This window comes from Periplaneta americana, chromosome 16 (assembly GCF_040183065.1).
Source record: "Periplaneta americana isolate PAMFEO1 chromosome 16, P.americana_PAMFEO1_priV1, whole genome shotgun sequence".
Classification (NCBI taxonomy): Eukaryota; Metazoa; Arthropoda; class Insecta; order Blattodea; family Blattidae; genus Periplaneta; species Periplaneta americana.
In genome coordinates this window covers 8,582,872-8,602,705 of record NC_091132.1, presented here as the reverse complement: position 1 = coordinate 8,602,705, position 19,834 = coordinate 8,582,872, and the positions used below count along the sequence as shown (strand labels likewise).

Sequence of the window (19,834 nt, the reverse complement as noted above, 5' to 3'; positions counted from 1 at the left end):
GAACAAAACCCGCTAGAAAGAGATCCTTGGCCATTTACGAGATTCAATTTGCCGTAAGCGACCTGAGCTATGGCGTACAAAGAATTGGCTGTTACTACATGACAACGCCCCTGCACATCACTCTGTCCTTGTTCAAGAGGAACTTGCAAGACAACAGGTGACAGTTCTTCCACACCCTCCGTACTCACCTGATCTCGCACCATGCGATTTTTTTCTCTTTCCTCGCATGAAAGCAACCTTACGTGGGCGTAGATTTCATTCTTCCGAAGAGGTCATGACTGCCACAAGAGGAGCCATACGGGACCTTCCTGCCAACATCTTTCAACAGTGCTTCCAGCAGCTATACCAACGTTGGCAAACGTGCATAACGGCCAAGGGAGACTATTTTGAGGGAGGGTGTGGTTCTGTTTAAATGTACGCCGTGTTATGCGGCATCTTGTGATACATCCAGATTCTTGTGGGAGCCTACCCTCCAGGCGTCAAGTCTTAGAACTTAATGACTGTACCACGTATATGTATATATATATATATATATATATATATATATATCTGTGTGTGTGTGATTTATTTATAATAATATGTATATTTTTGTGAATGTTTAGTACTATTAATAAGAAAAATTACCTATAACGTAAATTCATTACTGTGCGTAACTTTGCAAGATACTTGCCTGACATCCTTATGCAAGTAAAGCATGAAGGTGCAGGCAGAGGAGGAACTAAGGAGAAAGACACCGGATATACATAAGAAAGGGGAAGGATTGAAAAAACGCAAAGGGAACTTTGGTTCTACAGGGACTCGGCGAATATGAACCGAACATAAGGCCTCTTACCAGTTTTCAACAGACTCAGTTATTTTAGTTTACATGCTTCACTAGCCTAATGAATAGGGCGAAGTTTGTAGTATCTTGATATTCCCTTTCATGTTCGAAATTTGCACGACATTAGCACCAGCTGTACTACAAGTTCAGACATATAGCTATCAGTATTAGTCTTCTTCTTTCTGCAAGTGTACATAACAGACTGATGGGATGCGATTTCATTTGTGATGTTTCATAAGAAAAGGAACCTCGGCTTCCCAAAGTAAATTTTACAGGATGACCAATTGTTGACAGGAGGGTGCAATTTTCGCAAAAAAACAATTAACGCTAATTACATTCTTTCTGAACAACTAGAAATATTTAATAACTCAAAATTGACAATTGATGATAGAGAAACGGTTTTGAGAGCAATGCATTATTTGATAAAAGAGACATTAGCTTCCATAATGTAGTCTGCAATCTTTGTGAGTGATATAGAGGTTATTTCTTTTCCTTAACTTTTTATTAATAATTTACAGTAACTTAGGTTCAGTTTGATTAATTTAGGTAATTTCAGCTCAGTTTATTTTCCTAACCTATTGGGTTCTCAATAAGGTGAGTCCTTTTTATTTAATTTCAATTAAGTTTGGATGAAGATAAGGAAGCTGAATATTAGTAAACTATAATCTCTGCTTATTCAAAATGAGTGATTTTAACTGTATATTCATAGTTCAATAACTTACCATTAGTTTAAGTTAGAATTTTTTTTAAAAGCATTATAGATTTACATTGACATCCTCTTAGAGAATATGCCAAAAAGGAATTTGGATGTTTTTCATCCTAAGGCCCTTGTGAAACATCACATTTGTAATAGTTTTAAAGTGGCATTCAAATAAGCATATCATACTCTTCTCATGAGCATTTATTTGGTACAAAAAAATCAGTTTATACAAAAATTACAGTTTTAAGTCTTTCAGTAAGAAAGCATTTTTCAGTTTCTTCTTTTTCTCGGAGTAGATCTCCGTTCCGAAGATGGCAGAGGCAAGCGAAGTTGAATAACAGAAGAACCCTTGGAAGACACAGCTCCAATTAAACGGCTGAAATGTTGTAACCTGAAACACAATAAAGTAGTTAGTATACAGGCACTTTTTGTTCATATTGCCTCTCTACTATACTGAATTAAACACAAACTCCTCTTACTTACTTACTTATTTACATATGGCTTTTAAGGAACCCGAAGGTTCATTGCCGCCCTCACATAAGCCCGCCAGCGGTCCCTATCCTGAGCAAGATTAATCCAGTCTCTATCATCATACCCCACCTCCCTCAAATCCATTTTAATATTATCCTCCCATCTACGTCTCGGCCTCCCTACAGGTCTTTTTCCTTCCGGTCTCCCAACTAACACTCTATATGCATTTCTGGATTCGCCCATACGTGCTACATGCCCTGCCCATCTCAAACGTCTGGATTTAATGTTCCTAATTATGTCAGGTGAAGAATACAATGCGTGCAGTTCTGTGTTGTGTAACTTGTGTAACACAAACTCCTCTTGCTAACAGATTTCTGTTTTCAGTGCATATAATTATTATGCACTTCTTTGCCAGAATGGTATACTGAAACATTAACTCCAAATGGGTTTTTTGAAAGTTACTGCAATCCTTTATACTGTACTATGAAGAATATATCACTTGTTGGGTATAAAAAGACAGTACTTATTAGTATGTGTCTGTCTAGTTATCACTAATTGCATGATATCTACAGAAAACTTTGAAGCCGCGAATGTTATGTCTAATCTTCACTCCATACAAGAAGACTCCGCAAGTATAGAAATTCACGTTTCTGAAGCCGTATTAACTACAGGACAAAGAACCTTTTTATGGCACCTAAATGCAACATCAATTAGGTCACTGTCAGGAAGCACACCTGTTATATATTTTCGAAGTATTAATGGCAAACTTGCTGTTTTTCTAAACACGAGGAGGAAATGCGATATTTGAACCAGTTGGAAAATGATTAAGGTTGTCATTAAGAATGTGATTTGTAGGCAGTGTCGTAGCAGATCGTTCAGATGTTGCAATGAGGCATGATAACATAACAAGGAGGTTGTGTAATAGGACATCACCACTTAAAACACTAACCAAAGAAATAGATGGAAAGAATGGTCATTCAGTCAGTTTTTATTACTGTTTACTCCTTGTGCTGTACTATAATACAGTGTCGGTACTGAGCTGTGTTAAATTGCGTGTTGTTACTGGTAACATATGTACAATAATAGTGTTACATGCTATAATATCCAATTTTCAGTGATTCAGACCTAAAACATCATAAGGCCAATGGGGGGGGGGGGGACCCTTTAGAAACAGTTCGTTATCTGACGTGGACACTTCATAATGTAAGTTCCACATGCATTCGACTCTTTATGTTAGGTTGTTAGTTCAAAATAATTGTGTTATGTCACGTCATCTGTCATATGTGTTGAAGCATGCATCATTTTTTGGCAAAAACATAGGACCAATCAGCGGTTGGAATGTTGAAGGGTTTTGCAGCATGTTTGTTGATGTGCAGAGTCTTGTATGGAATGAGAACTATGATGCTAAGGCACTGTAAAAAAATTTCACTTTACCTATCAGAATGTACCATTGCAGTTATCTAGAGCTTCTAACTTTACATCAGTTCCAAAGTATTTTTAATGTGATGGTATTATTTTTACTTTCTCATTATGCCAAATATGAAAGAAAGTAGTACTGTAGTGTGATAGCGCAAGAAATCTATTTCGAAATTGCAGAAATATTCATTTTCAGCATCACTCATACTGAGAAAATAGAATGAAATAGGGTTTAACTTTAGGTAATTGGAAGATATGGGGAGATATAAATGATAGGATAGATATATTAGAATATATGATTGAATGTAATCAAGTGTAATGGTGGACAGTGGGCTAGCATCATTCTCTCTATCCCTGATTGGACGAGAAAAGAAGCAATGGCCATATTCCGCCTCCATATTGGTCATGATTGCCTGGCAGCTTACTTTCATCATATGGGAATTCTACCAGACCAGACTGCAAACTTTGTGGACTCAAGAAAGTAATGATCAGAGATCACATCCACCTTGCCCAGCTTTAAATAGCATAACAAAAGCGACCGGTATTGGGAAGCCAGAATGCTCATATCTCTACTTGACTCCACTTCCAACTTTTAATGCATTCATTGTAGTTAATGTAATTAATCTATACTAATAATAAATCTGTAGCCGAAATTTTTCTGGTAATTTTCGATTTTCCAAAAATAATTGGTCCTAACATATATAATTAACCACTCTGAAACCGAAAATCGCTTTTTTGACATTTTTGTTTGTATGTCTGTCTGTCTGTTACCTTTTCACGCGATAATGGCTGAACGGATTTCGATGAAAATTGGAATATAAATTAAGTTCGTTGTAACTTAGATTTTAGGCTATATGGCATTCAAAATACATTATTTAAAAGGGGGGGTTATAAGAGGGTCTGAATTAAATAAATAGAAATATCTCGCTTATTATTGATTTTTGTGAAAAATGTTACATAACAAAAGTTTCTTTAAAAATAATTTGCGATAAGTTTTATTCCTTGAACAATTTTGATAGGACTGATATTTAATGAGATAAATGAGTTTTAAAATTAAAATAACTGCCATCTAAGGCCGTGTAATGAATTAAAAAACAAATGACTTCGTCTATAAGGGGATCTTGGACAGCAACAATCGAAAGCTATGAAAGATAGCCTACAGAGAATGTTTCTGTGTTTGTATGAAGTACTGTAATATCGGAAGCTAAATTAACCGATTTGTATAATTAATTATTATTTCACCATTGGAAAGTGTAGTTTCTCTAGATGGACATAATGCTATAATGTTATTACAGTAACTTCTGATATAATATAATATAATATAATATAATATAATATCATATGTAATATTATATAATATAATTTAAGTTATTTGAAGGGTTCACAACCATAGTGGGCCAAGCGCCATTTACTGAATACGTAGAAAACAAGGGTTAAAATTAAGTTATTACCATAATTCAATGGAAACCTATAACAAGTAAAATAAAATATACACATTAAATCTAAATGATGTCAATCTTCATTAAGCTATGGTTGCATGTAATAAAAATTAAGAAACAGGTTAAAGGAATTGTCATTGCACCAAATGAGTGTCTCTGGAACAAAATGATCGCATTTTAATTATTTGGATGCAATTTAAATTAAGTAACATATTAAACGATTTATCCTTCTATCAAACACGAATGTTCCCTGGATCAAGTGTCCTATTTTAATTATGTAATTACTTTATATTTATTTCTAACGGGTGCAGCGGAGTGCACGGGTATGGCTAGTATATAATATATATTATAGTATTGTAATTATATTCAGTGTTCTTTGTTTTTTCTGTTTGTATTTGAATTGTCACTATACAATGTATCCGCCGTTGGAATAAATAAATTTAACTACATTGTTCAATAAGTAATGCATCACTTTTTTTTTCTCATTCAAGGTGTTTTATTGCAATAATTGCAGATTTATCACTTTATTTCCCAATTCATTGGCCACACATACCTATTGTATCTGCATAGTCTCCTTTCAAATCTATGGCCTTACAACACCGAAAGTCCACACCTGTGCAGTAACGGTCAGTGCGTCTGGCTGTGAAACCAGGTGGCCCGGGTTCGAATCCTGGTCAGGACAAGTTACCTGGTTGAGGTTTTTTCCGGGGTTTTCCCTCAACCCAATACGAGCAAATGCTGGGTAACTTTCGGTACTGAACCCCGGACTCATTTCACTGGCATAATCACCTTCATATCATTCAGACGCTAAATAACCTAGATGTTGATACAGCATCGTAAAATAACCCAATTTAAAAAAAAAATTAATAACAACACCGAATGGTAGAGATTGTATGCTAGTCTTCCTATCAGCCAAGGTTTTATTTCAGCTACGACCTCCTCATCACTGTCCTATTCCTTTCCACAGATTGTACACTGAAGTTCAAAGATATCTGACCCTACTAATCGATAAATTGTTGATGTAAGTGTGGCTTCTTTAGTTATTACTTCTATGAATAGATGGCGAAGATAAGTCAGCATTGCCAATTGTACATACGAGGGACACTCCAAAAGTAATGTACAACATTTATTTAAACATTACATTTTTATTCTACAGCTTTGCTATTTTTACAGAATGTAGATACATCCTTTAGGAACAAAATGTTACTTTTCCACATAATCCCTGTCCCTTTCAACTGCCTTACGCCACCTTGGAAAGGGGGTCCTGTATACATGCACAATAGAAGTCTGGACAACATGTCTGAGCCACTGTTGTATATAAAATTTTGTTCTTTAACGAAAGGCAGCCAAGAAAAGAAATGTGGTGCATTGGTTATTCAACCATGTAATACTATAGTTCCTAGTTAAAGCTGAAGTTGAATATGTATAAAATGTAACAGTTGAACTCACCTCTGAACAGAAACACTAAGCGATTTGCATAGTGGTTCAAGATCCAAATTGGCATTAGAAAGAAGTAGTCCAAGCACTATCAAATGGCAAATTCCTTTATCCTTTAAAGAGTTTGGCCGTGTCCTAAAAACAGTAAAACTAATATCATTCTGTTTATACGTTGTATAGAAATAAATGCAATGATTCTACTACACAACCATTCTTTTGTAACGTATGTGACATGTACATAGTTTCTGAAGTTCATTTTAAATAGTTTTTTTTTATATTTCATTCTCACCTCGTCATCTTAACTTACGTGAATTTTTATTGTTATTGCTCTGATGATTTTCATTTTAATGTCATTTTTTGCACTCCAACAGATGCGACAAAAATGTCACCACCTCAACACTTAATTTTATATTAAAAACTGTTAATCCTTTTGAATAATTATATTTTAGAAATTCTTTACTGTACCCGCAGGATGACATTAACTACTCTTATCTGTGTTGATAAGTTCCACGATTGTTTATTTTAATTTAAGAAATAATGTTATTTTCTGTAATGAATGTGACAATTGACACGCAACATATGTTTCTATTTTATTTTACACGGAAAATTAATGCTTCACAAGTATTCTGTGAACACATTAAGCTATGAAATAATCACACATTTTATTACACATTATTATCTTATTTTTACACAAGGGTAAATAATTTTATCTTTCTAGTGTGAGGTGTCTGATATAAAAGAATGGGTGTGTAATAACTTTTTTAATTTCAGTATATTTAAAATACTCCTCAAAATGAATGAGTATTTTTCGGCATAAATCGATGTAATCATAAGAGATTCCTACACCTAAACCATTTTAGAAAAATTCTGAAACATGGTAAAATATTGCGAGACATGATGGTTATCATGGTTGTCCACGCCTCCAGATCAAAGTCCCTTAAATTTTTGTTTGTGGGGCCTGATAAAAGAAAACAAGATATACATTACTTCATCGCATTTTGGAGATGCTACAAAATACATTAGGGACAATTACAAAGAGCTGGTCAGAGCTACATGCTTGATTCACAGTCAAGCGCAATGCAGAGAGCAGTATCTATATTTGAAAATTGCTGTAAACATCTACTTCGATTACAATAACACTACAGAATTGCAAGGAGTAATAAAGTGTATTCCATAACCTCCTCAAATCCCATTCTCACTTTCTCGTGGTGCAACCTGTTTTTAACAGATAAAGCTCTGGGGACCCAGTCACAGTGGTATAACTGTTATATCAATTTGTTGACCTACCATGGCATGCGTAAGTGAAGAGGGGATGTGGTTGGTTGAGTTGTCTGACAATCCTCCTGACTAGGTCATATGAACCTGCTAACCAATGACAGGTGTAGTCCTTCAAACAGTTTGGAGGTATGTATAAGTGATGTAACCACCGTAACATAAAAATATGGCACCTACATTAAAATAGTTATACTTTTTGCTACTCTCCTATATTGGAGAACAAATGAGTTACTGGCTTATTGCCAAGAATTCAGCATTGGCTAACAAGTTAACAAACAACATAGTAACATTACCAATAGGTACATATGTAGCTGTCAACATAAAATGTAAATTTGCTAGCTGTCAGCTTCTGAAAGCATAGCTATTTTTATATATTAAAACAGTCACACTTCTGTATGACCTATCTTCTGTAACAGCTTCAAATCAGATTCATAGGCTATGAATTTATTTATTTTTTGCTGGAAATGGCTTTAAAAATCATATCTTAAAGTAACAGTGGATGCAAGACATCTTCGAGTCTGCTCTATGTTACAGAGAAACAAGGTCAGATAGGAAGGAACAAACAAATGATGCTGTAGTAGACTGTTATGCATGTAAAAAATTATGGTTTATTTAACAAAGCTCGCAAATGCCGAGGCTATATCAGTTTCGCAGGTGTGCCGGAATTTTGTCCTGCAGGGGTTCTTTTACATGCCAGTAAATCTACTGACATGAGCCTGTCGCATTTAAGCACACTTAAATGCCATCGTCCTGGGCTGGGATCGAACCTATCGATATAAAAAAATGAAACTCAAAACATAAGATTATTTAGGGCCAAATTGAAGAAGTACCTAATTTCTCACGCCTTCTATTCTGTAAGTGAATTCATGACATTCAATAACACTTCATGAAATTGATACTAAAACTATGTGTTGTACTAGTAGACTATATTGTAAATCTCGTCTGTATATATATTTCATCTAGACTGTGGCTATAAATTAAGACTTTATAATAGTATTAAGTTTTTTGACTTGTTCCATATTCTAGCTGTAAAGCAATGTATGAATACCATGGAATGTTAATAAATACAATACAATACAACCCGCAACCTCGGGCGCAGAAGGCCAGCGATATACCCACTGCACAACCGAGGTCACTTATGCATGTATGTTAAACTAAAAATATCAACAACTCACCACTGCACTCTCTCTATTCCAGTAAAGTAATAGTCTGATAAAGACAGTGAACAGATTTTTTAAATTTCAGCAGTGTGAAGGATTTGTTTTCATACTGGTAATGTCCCTACATATATATGTCTCCCTCCCACAAGTCCACTTCCAGGAATCTAATCGTTATTGTAACAGCCACCAGGCTCGGAGATACCCCGTGACAATGGTATGACCTATCTTCATAAATCACCCTGTATATCCAACTGCATTCTTTAAAATACCATTTTATCATTTTGGTAACCAAACCTGTATAACATGAAGTACAAACCTGCCACTTGGTGTATCAAAACTGAATGTGTCCATGATTTTCTTACTGATGTCTTCTGAGTATGGACATATCATGAACCTTTGCCTTCTAAGCAGTTTCATGTTTGTTCGCAGAAACTTTATAAGGTTATCAGCATACAAAAGTAAACAGAATCTCTCAAGCAACTGTTTACTATTACCAGTATCTGATATCTTTGAGATGCAATGCCAGAAGAATGGACTGAAACTAAGAATAAACACATCAAAATCCACTTGAACAGACTAAGTTCTAAACTACTATTAACACATCAAAACCCAATTGATTAGAGACTAAATTCCATTACTGCTAACATCAAGATCCACTTGGCTAAATTCTATTAGGTTGATGCATAAGTTCGTAGCGTTTTTGTTCATCATTACAAAACAGAGTTGCTAGGAGATTGTTTATCATTTGTCATTTGTTACTTGGAGTGTTGCACTTGTAAATACGCCTTGAATTTTGAGGATTGCAAGAAAGTTTGTAATATTTATGTGCTCAAGAAGATGGAGTGTCATCCAATCATTTGTGCCGTGTATGGGGTGAATCCCTCGAAGAAAGCACTGCAAGAATATGATTCTGTCGTTTCAACACCCAACATCACATACAAAATAGTGTCCATCCAGAGAAGATAATGTTATGCGTCTGGTGGGATAAAGAAGGCGTCATGTACTGCAATTGCTTCCAACGAATGTATCCATAACTGCTGACATTTATTGCCAACAACTCAGATGCCTTGCAGCTGCAATTGAAGAAGAACTACCAGGAAGACCGCAGCAAATGCTGCTGCAACACGATAATGCACACCAGCACTGTGCTAACATGACGAAAGCAGCTATCCAGGAGCTTGCTTGGGAAGTGATTCCATATCCCCCACGTTCTCCTGATCTTGCGCCCTCAGATTTCGACCTTTTCCGTTCTCTATCCAACAATCTTCAAGGGAACTCCTTTGATAACGAAGATGCTTTACAAACTTGCCTTGACGACTTCTTTAACTCTAAACTAATAAAGTTTTTCAGATTCGGAATTGAAAAACTGCTCCAGCATTGGCAAAGAGTCATAGATAATGTAGGAGAATATATCAGCCCTACTGATTAATTTCTGTCTTATATTCATCTCAAATAGAAACATGTCACAGCGAAAAAAACACTGCGGACTTCTGCATCGATCCAATACTACTACTACTACTACTAACACATCAAGATTCACTTGATCAGAGACTAAAAACATTAAGATACATTCTATCATTAAATTACCTGATAATATTTGCCCAAGACTGCCAGCAAAGAGCATTTTGGACAGGAATCACGAAGCAAAACATTTTAATACTATCCTTTGTGGGGTGAATCACGGACCTAGGTAAATTAGCTTTAAAGACTGGAAAGCACTAGAAGTTGAGCTTTTAATGAGTGTGTGAATATAATACTGTATATTTTCAGTGGGTATTATCACACACAGAACTTCAAGGGAATAAAACAACCGCAGATGAAAGATAAGAAAAGAAAAAGACAGTTAACAGCTACCAGATATCTTCTTCTTCCTATTTGGTATTACAGCCCAGGTGGGCCTTAACCTCCTCTATGGCTCTCTTCCATCCTTCTCTATCCATCGCCAACTCCCTCCAATTCCTTATTCCTAATCTATACCAGATATCTTACCCGTACAAAAATACAGAAATAAAATATAACTTTTAAAGATACATCAAGGAGGAAAGTAAGGCTCACAATACACGAATTGTGGAAGGAAAACCTACTTAAACCAAAGAAAAAGCAGTAGCAACATTCACATTGAAAACAAAGCAGTTATCTTGCCGAACATTTGTATAAAATATTGAAGTAGGCTAGTTCGTTGCTACAAACTTCCCTTGTTAAATAGTTGCCACAAGGACAAAGTGTTGTAAACAATTAAATAAAATATAAAATGTTTTGTTTACAAACTAAAATATGAAGTTTATAATTTTTTTTTAATTATACAAATTATCACAATTTTCAATCAATTCTTAAATAAAACACATTAATTACCCAGAAAGATAATTTTTAAGAACTGAAATAGACTTTTTAATAGTGATAATGGTCAATCTAAGGAGGAGTGCTTTTTCTAATCCCATTGATGCCCAAAAATTTGGAATGATTCTAAATTCATTTATATGCACTCTCTTTAAGAAAGACACCATATCTATATACAAAAAACATCTACCATTAATTGGAAGTTAAACTAAACATAAGCAATATTTTTTAACATTGAATACCGGAAGGAAAATGGCTTAAACTCTAAATTTAATTTTTTATAAGATTTTTTCATCAAAATTAAAATGAAGAGCAAACAACTTTCACGTGAGTAACGTATTATAATGATAACCCATTCAATCAAAGACTGCAATATCACATTCACATATCCTAATCTCTGAATGATTGCTTTAAAATCCTCCATTAATTTTGGTTGCAGTAGTATACTATGCATAAATGACTGTTATTTCTCAAGTGTCATTCCATTTCATATACTGACGTCTAAAATGAATGTAGAAAGAATCTATTAACTTACAGACATACCATAATCCTACAGAGCAAGCAAATGTAATCACTTACTCTATTATATTCACAATATTTACAATTAAAATCAGAAAATGATGCAGTTTGTAACTTACTCCTCTTTTTTGAAATTTTTCGAGTCCTTCATAATTTGGATGGCCTGTTCCTGCAAACTCGTAAGTTCTTCAGCAGATACAAAATCATGCAAGTTGTACACCTCTTCAATTGTATTTGCATTTCGATTTGCTGGAGGAAGATACGGGTTGTTTGAAACATCTGGAGTAGGAGGTATTTCATATTTTTCCTCAGAGACACCATCTATTACTTGTGACAACTGATCTTTCAACATATTCTCATCTACACGCATACGTATACTGTTTTCTATTATACGTTGCCTCTGTTTTGAACCAAATTTAATTCCAAGTGTGAGTTTATCTTCCTGTGTGACTACAGATATGGAAGCAGGCTTCTCCACGTGTGTTTTTGGAGTTAGATGAAAGCTCTCTACTGGAACCAAGCGTATCTGTCAAACAAAATATGTTTAAAGGTATAATACGTAACAGTACAGTTGCTAACTACATTTATTTTAAAATAAAAAAAGACACTTCATATTATTCCTTGTATCAAATTTAGATCGAAGTACATAATGACTTCCTATTCAAAAAGTCAGAAGTGTCATTTCTTAATTATTAAATATTTTAATTGAGATTCAATATTTTCATATTATTTTTAAGTACCATTATTGCTGACTTATAAGAATACACACTTCTTCGCCTAAAAATTTGTTTAAAAAATGTAATATGTGTTATGAATAAATGGTTCGAGGCTAATAGTTTTTGTCTCAACATACATAAAACACAAAATAAATATTTTTTTTTCTTTAAGTAATTTTGACAAAGAATATATTGATTCTTAGGTGAAACTTTCAGGAATAATTCTCGACTTCAAAATGACATGGGCTCCACATTTTGATTCTATCTGTAACCAAACTATCAAGCGTTTAAAAATCCTATCTGTATGTGGGGTAATGATAGTGGTGTCTCTAAAGTATTGATTTTACAAAAAAAAAAAAATATATATATATATATATATAAGAATTTTGACTAACAAAGTTCTCCTTATGGACTCACTGCAAGCCATTATTTAAAAGTGAAAATATTTAACAATAATTTATGAATATCATCATCATCATCATCAACCACAGGGATTAGGCCTATTGGCCTGTTCCGTCTTCAAAGTTTATGTCGTCTATCCATCTTGTTCTTGGTCTACCAACATTTCTGTGTCCTCTTGGTTCATAGTTCAGTATTACTTTAGGTAACCGGTCGTCATTCATTCTTCTTATATGTTGGTACCAATTATGTTTTTGTTGTTGTATTTTCTCAGTCAAATTAAACATATTTAGTTGTTCTCGTATATTTTTGTTCTTTTGATGATCTAAAAGAGTGAGACCAGCAACACTTCGAAGGAATTTCATTTCGCTGGATTCAATTTTCTTTTTAGTTGTTCGGTTTATAGACCAATTTTCTGAACCATAGGTTAATAGTGGGACAGCTAACGTTGTATAAAATTTTAGTTGTGTTGAACGTTGTGTTTTATTTTTTAAGGTCCTTCGTATTGTTCCACACATCTGTTGAAATTTACTCATTTTATTTTTGACGTCTTGTTCTTTTACGTATGATATATTGCAGCCTAAATAGTTAAAGGAGGATACCTGTTCTATGATTTCATGATTTAAAACTATTTTACATCTTCTGTGATCAACTCCTTCAAATGCCATTGTTTTTGTTTTATGATTAGAAATTTTAAGATTATATTTTTCCATTATTAATTGTAGTTGATAAGCTGCCACCTGTAAGTCATCCTCCGATTCTGCCATCAAGATCTGATCGTCAGCAAAAAGCATGGACTTCAATAATGTCGTGCCTATATTTATGCCGGTTGTTATTTTATTCTGCCATTCTTCTGTGGCTTTATCTATGTATATATTGAATAATGTTGGAGATAAAGGGCAGCCTTGTTTAACACCCTGATTTACAATTATTGTATCACTCGTTTTGTTTCCTATTCTTACTGATATTCTTGTCTCGTATAAGCTTTTAACTGTTTTCACTAGGTGTGTTGGATATCCTTCTTTGGACAGTATATTCCATAATTTATTTCTTAAAACCTTGTCAAAGGCTTTTTCGTAATCCACGAACATTATGTATGTAGGGAGATTAAATTCTCTTCTCTTCTATTTATGAATATATTTACAATAATCTTAACATTAAAGAAAGACTAAACGGTTTTAAGACTAGATTTGATGTTCATAAATATCTTACTAGTCAAAATTACCATTTGGTTGAACCTTATGTTAGACTAACCAAGTCGAAGAGTTGTATAAATTAGGTGGCCTTTTACTAAATTGTCTCAAGAAATGCCTATTTCAAATTTTAATGTAATTAAGAATTTGTTATACAAATGGCTTGTTGACAATCCTTTTTATAATATTAGAGAATACCTTGATACTAGTGTAAACATTATTTAATTTACTTTATTTGTATTTACATTTTTTATGTACCATTTAATTTATTTTATCTGCTATTTTATTATATAGCCTATATATTTAATTGTACTTTGATCATGTCTATAGAATAATAAACAGGGTGGAAGTGAAATAACCTTACTGATTGAAAAGAACGATAGGGTACACTTAACTGAATAGAAAACCTATATTACGTTTTGTGACTGAATGCATGGTTAATTAGAAAGTTAAGTTTGAAGTTTCAGGAGTACGCCAATATCACTGTTAACACACTCTTCCCGTGATACAGATGTAAGAGGTCAACGAACTCGGTATTTCTTGCTAGATGAGCTATTCTCTGGTGCTGTGTTGATTGATATCTCAAATGGAATTTTTATCAGCTGAAGTCTGCCTAGTCTGTGTCCTGCATATACTAAAATTGAAGACCTCGGTGCAAAAGCCAGTCAAGTTCAGAAATGGAAATTTTGCAGGAGATAAAAATAACTTTCTACAAAAATAGAATGTGCATTAATTTGAAATTACTTTTTTACACGACAATTTAGGAAATTAGTGAGTATTTGATGAAGTTACCATTATTCTTGTTAGTTCTCTTTTGCAAACAGAATTTTTTTAATGGTGGACGTGAATGTTTCTTCGTTCCGAAAAGACAACAGATTTCTTTGTCATGCTTAAGCTTAATTTATTCCTTATTTGAAAACAAATCTACGAAATCTACTTCAGTCTCAGATGAGTTCTCATTGAGTGAATTATCAATGCGTATATTACACATATATTTCTAAACATTAATATTCTGTAATGTGTTACACTTCCTACAGATATCAGATCTTGGGAACCAAAACTATAGTTAAAATTGGTATTGAAATATATACTATAGGAAAAGAATATTGACTTATCTTCCATCTAGCAGGAAGAACTCGAAGCAAGAATCAGCTGGATGTGTCTGTTTTTTGACATAAATCAGTGAAGCAGTTCAGTCCTTTTCAACTGTAGAGATGTTACAATAGGTCAGACTTGACGGATTCTTGCACCAGTAGCATACCGATATATTTATCTATGCAGTGCATACTAAATGTCGATTTTTTTTTTTAAATTGGACTTGACCGGTGTTTGCACCGAGGTCTTCAATTATTCTTTTGCAAAATATGTGCATGGAAAAAGAGGTAGGCCTATGTCCTGCCCATATATATCAGAAGTAGAGAAGAATATCTGATTCACTTTATTACTGAAAGTGTCAACTGCTTCTATTTAGGCTTTGTATTAATGAGACCACCTTGCTAACTATGAATTTTCATGTAAATGAATAGAAAATTTTGCCTGGAACCTTTTCATTCAGGGACAGATTCTTTCAGATGCTGTAGATGATCTATAACACATGCCCCTCCCAGAGTAAAGATTCTTATCACCCTTAAAAATAAATGTCTTTTATGAAGCACTGGAGTATTTCAAAAGTTTTTATACTTACATCACTGCTTCCTGTAATAAAGGTCCAGGGCTCATACCATCGATGTGGGCGTCACCAATGATGTTAAGTAACCTTCTCTCAATTATGTTGTACCTAATACGATCTTCTCCCACAATATTCGTTGTCACAACAATTTAGCTTTGTTTAATTGCATTATGTTCCCATATTTGCTACACTTTTTTTTTTCCCCCTTAAAGCCCAGTTCAGATGGTGCGTGTTTCTGTGATGGATTCCAAGGTGGCTGCGCGGATGGGTTGCCTGCGTGGTCACTCGCCGGAAGTAATGTGCTCTGGTGGCTCCGTGGATGGCTAGCTTGCTGGATTTCAAGGGTAGGTTCTTTGCTATTTTTCGTGATGGTTTACAGGCTGGAAACCAAAGATGATCATATAATATCACCACTGAAACCATGTCGCCATGTTCGTTGTTTTCCAACTAAACCTGTTTTTTCTATATTCTCTAGTTTCTAAGAAACAACAATTAAATATCGGACTTAGCTGTTTTGCACTTATGGCTTACGACTTTATTACGACATTTACTACTGTTAATGTACGACTTTAGTTGTTTTCCACTCACGGTTTATTTTCTTTCTGACCATGGGTGTTGGCAACAGATGAAGCAGCAGATGATTTTCCAATTTGAACTGTGAAAAGAGCCAGCTCCGTGTGAACAACTACCATCACCGTAGCCAACACGGGAGCCAGCCAGTCAGCACACAGGCTATCCATCCGCGCAGCCACCTTGGAATCCATCACAGAAACACGCACAGTCTGAACCAGGTTTAACACGGCATTGGTTGCTATATGAGCATTTTGCTAAGTATCAAATTCAAATGACAATCACACCAAAATGGAAGGGGCTGCAAGTTTTTCCCTTTCTCCAGCTCACTTCATGAGTGTTGGCTATTATCTGCTAGAAGAACTTTCTTCGAATAATATGCGGTACTCTGTAGAGAAAATATTTGTCAGACCAGTAGCTCAGTTATGATGGAATCCGTAATTACTGTCATCCCTTCATAAAGTCAATGAACTTCTAATCCTATTCGAGTTCATTATTTCCTTTTAAAAGTTCCTAAACCTTTTCTTGAATGCAGGTATTTCACCAGAGAACTTATCCTTTTATAAAACAAAATAAAAACACGTATTTTGCAGCACAAAATTTGGTTGAATATAATAGGGCAAGGAAGTATTAAAGCAGAAATGGATATCCTTCTCAATTAAACTATTTATTGTGACACATCAACTCTTAAGAAAACACATGTTGTTACTTGACATCGCTGTTTTACCCCTCTCAAAAGTTATAACAGGAAAAATGCAATACGACACTAGCCTCGACAAAATGCTAGGTATGTGCCCACCCGAATGACAATGTATGTAGCAACTCAAATCTGATGCACTTACAAATGTATTTTTGCACCCGTTACATAAATCCCTATCTGCTTTTAAACTACACTCCTCTATCTCATTGAATTCTGGCTAACCGAATTCTGCTCTTTCATCATTCCTTGCATATTTATTAATTTCCTCTTAGGGGAAATTTCCCTCTTGACCACGTAAACTTCCATTCAATTCACTCCATTACTTATCAGTGAGATATGGAATATTTCTTTCAACCAGATCATGTGGTCTAGCGGATAAGATCTTGGACTAATAAGTTCATCCAAATCCCGATATGACATGTGATAGCATCCCATATTTTTAGAGTTCAGCCTCAGCATGAATCCTGCTCACTAACAAAATGCTAACTCGGAATTGAAGCACTTCGTGATGTTTACCTTATTGGTTTTCTTGTTTCTAATGGCCAAAAGTCTTTGAACTATCTTGGTCTCATCTGACAAGGCAGGGCCACTGAACACATGTTCACTATCTTCAGCCATTGCTAGAACACGTTCCCCAGTCTTTCTATGCTCATAGAGTTCGCATTTCCACTTCTCAGGTTCCTTTGGAATGAACTTGCCATTCTGAAATGAAACTGTAGAAGAAAGGTTAGTCAAATATTTCGGACATAGGTACTACTAACACAAAGTGATTCATGAGGTCTGTAGTTTGTTCCTGAGACCATTTGGGGTAAAAAGTTAATGTGAACATTAATTCTATTCTCAATTGTTACAGTACTAAAACAATTTCAATCTCTGAAGTCATAAATGTCAACTGACAACAAATAAATATTAAATACCAAACAAACGCTTGGAAATGTGCATAAGAAATCTGTAATAGAATAGTAATACAGAGACTAGCAGCTTGTTCTGGATACCATAGTAAGTGAAGTCTTCTGGATGATTATCGAAAAGGATTACAGTGGCCCTCCAAGGTACCAGACTTTTAGAAGCACTATATGACACATCTCGAGTAGTGGACAGGACTCCCTTGTGCTAGTTATTTCACAAACCATTTGTACTAACAAACCAACAACTAAAACCACTTATCATCGTAATAACGAACAATTTCAAGCTTTTTTTTTTTTTCCGCGCACCATCTAATATGAGAAGCAACATCAGAGAAGGAGGGGGAATGAAAGAGAGAAATAATTTTTACCATTTTTTGTGAAATGGAACGTGTTCAGTGCAAGAACAATACACACAGTGGGTGTCAATCTGCATTACGTCAGATGAAGACAATTGAACGACTATTTGGAAATTAGTTACTTTTCGTACCCAACCAGTTTATGTTAGCTTAGATTAGAGTTCAAGCCAGTGTTCAGCGATTTACAGCTTGGCCTATACTATTATTCGTTTTGATAAATGTCCAGAAGAACTACCCTAAAAAGACACATTTCCTTTCCGCCTCTACAAATTACTAACATAACATGCGGGAGGTCCAGGACGAATTATTAGTGGGAGTAGCTACAACAGCTTACAGCAGAGTTCGTACAGGTCAGTTCCTATCTGATGCTTTTCCAATTCAGTGCGGTCTAAAGCAAGGAGATGCACTATCACCTTTACTTTTTAACTTCGCTCTAGAATATGCCATTAGGACAGTTCAGGATAACAGAGGGAGTTTGGAATTGAAAGGGTTACATCACATGTTGTTACTTGACATCGCTATTTCACCCCTCTCAAAAGTTAGAATTTATAAAACAGTTATATTACCGGTTGTTCTGTATGGTTGTGAAATTTGGACTCTCACTTTGGGAGAGGAACAGAGATTATGGGTCTTTGAGAATAAGATTATTTGGAAAATATTCGGGGCTAAAAGGGATGAAGTTACAGGAGAATGGAGAAAGTTACACAACGCAGAACTGCACGCATTGTATTCTTCACCTGACATAATTAGGAATATTAAATCCAGAAGTTTGAGATGGGCAGGACATGTAGCACGTATGGGTGAATCCAGAAATGCATACTGAGTGTTAGTTGGGAGACTGGAGGGAAAAAGACTTTTGGGGAGGCAGGCGTAGATGGGAGGATAATATTAAAATGGTTTTGAGGGAGGTGGGATATGATGATAGAGACTGGATTAATCTTGCACAGGATAGGGACCGATGGCAGGCTTATGTGAGGGCGGCAATGAACCCGCGGGTTCCTTAAAAGCCATTTGTAAATAAGTAAGGTAGCTACAACAGTGCATTAGAATATGTGTATTATAGTAAAATTAACACTTCTTTCGATTTCTGACAGCTCGCTAGCCGAGTGGGTTACGGTTTGTTGTCATGCCAACCAAGGTTAACCTGGGAAGTAGTCAATCACCTTTTGACGTCCCCTGCTTTCTTGACAATGCTGCCATATTATCGAAGCGATAGCTGACGGACTTGACCGACTCCTAGTAGTAGCAGCAAGTTGGCAACGTTGCCATGACAGCAGATCTATAAACCACGCCGCCTGTGAGCTGTCAAAAGAAACTTTAAATCTACTATATATATATATATATATATATATATATATATATATATATATATATATATATATATATATATACAACGTTAGTGTGTACGAAATTAAGAGGTTAAGGTAGACGAATACATACTTCCATTTCCATGCATTTGCAGGCAACTTAAATACATTGAAACGTACCTAACATAGCCTTATCACTTGCAATATCTGTAATGCGACACTTGCTTTCATTCATCATGAAGTAAAATTCAACACATACATCAGCTAACCGGAACAGACAGCTATACCTCTTGCAGTGCAAGTACCATGTGTACACTACATCCTATCGTCCATGCTTCGGCCATTGCCATGCTGATCGTACTGATGCGCTCTGGTGGTGAAATTCAATAGTATTATCAATTATAGTATATACCTCACGAAGCTTGAGTTTATGAGGGTACTA

General features: G+C 35.0%; 1 protein-coding gene across 5 annotated transcripts; it reads right to left on the bottom strand.

Annotated features, from left to right (window-relative positions):
• Positions 1 to 1,705: 1,705 nt before the first annotated feature.
• On the bottom strand, positions 1,706 to 19,820 carry Polr1E (RNA polymerase I subunit E). Of its 5 annotated transcripts, XM_069812641.1 has the most exons (7): positions 19,573 to 19,758; positions 19,249 to 19,387; positions 17,338 to 17,534; positions 11,694 to 12,100; positions 9,035 to 9,259; positions 6,296 to 6,418; positions 1,706 to 1,911 (listed from the first exon to the last, which is right to left on the bottom strand). In XM_069812641.1, exons 2-7 carry the CDS (start codon positions 19,283 to 19,285, stop codon positions 1,791 to 1,793), a joined length of 1,110 nt encoding a protein of 369 aa, XP_069668742.1. In that variant the 5' UTR covers positions 19,286 to 19,387; positions 19,573 to 19,758; the 3' UTR covers positions 1,706 to 1,790. The 5 variants fall into 5 exon arrangements, with proteins under 5 accessions (XP_069668742.1, XP_069668745.1, XP_069668741.1 ...); XM_069812644.1 differs by lacking the exon at positions 19,249 to 19,387 and having other exon boundaries at positions 19,680 to 19,820; XM_069812640.1 differs by lacking the exon at positions 19,249 to 19,387 and having other exon boundaries at positions 19,573 to 19,771.
• Positions 19,821 to 19,834: the final 14 nt, after the last annotated feature.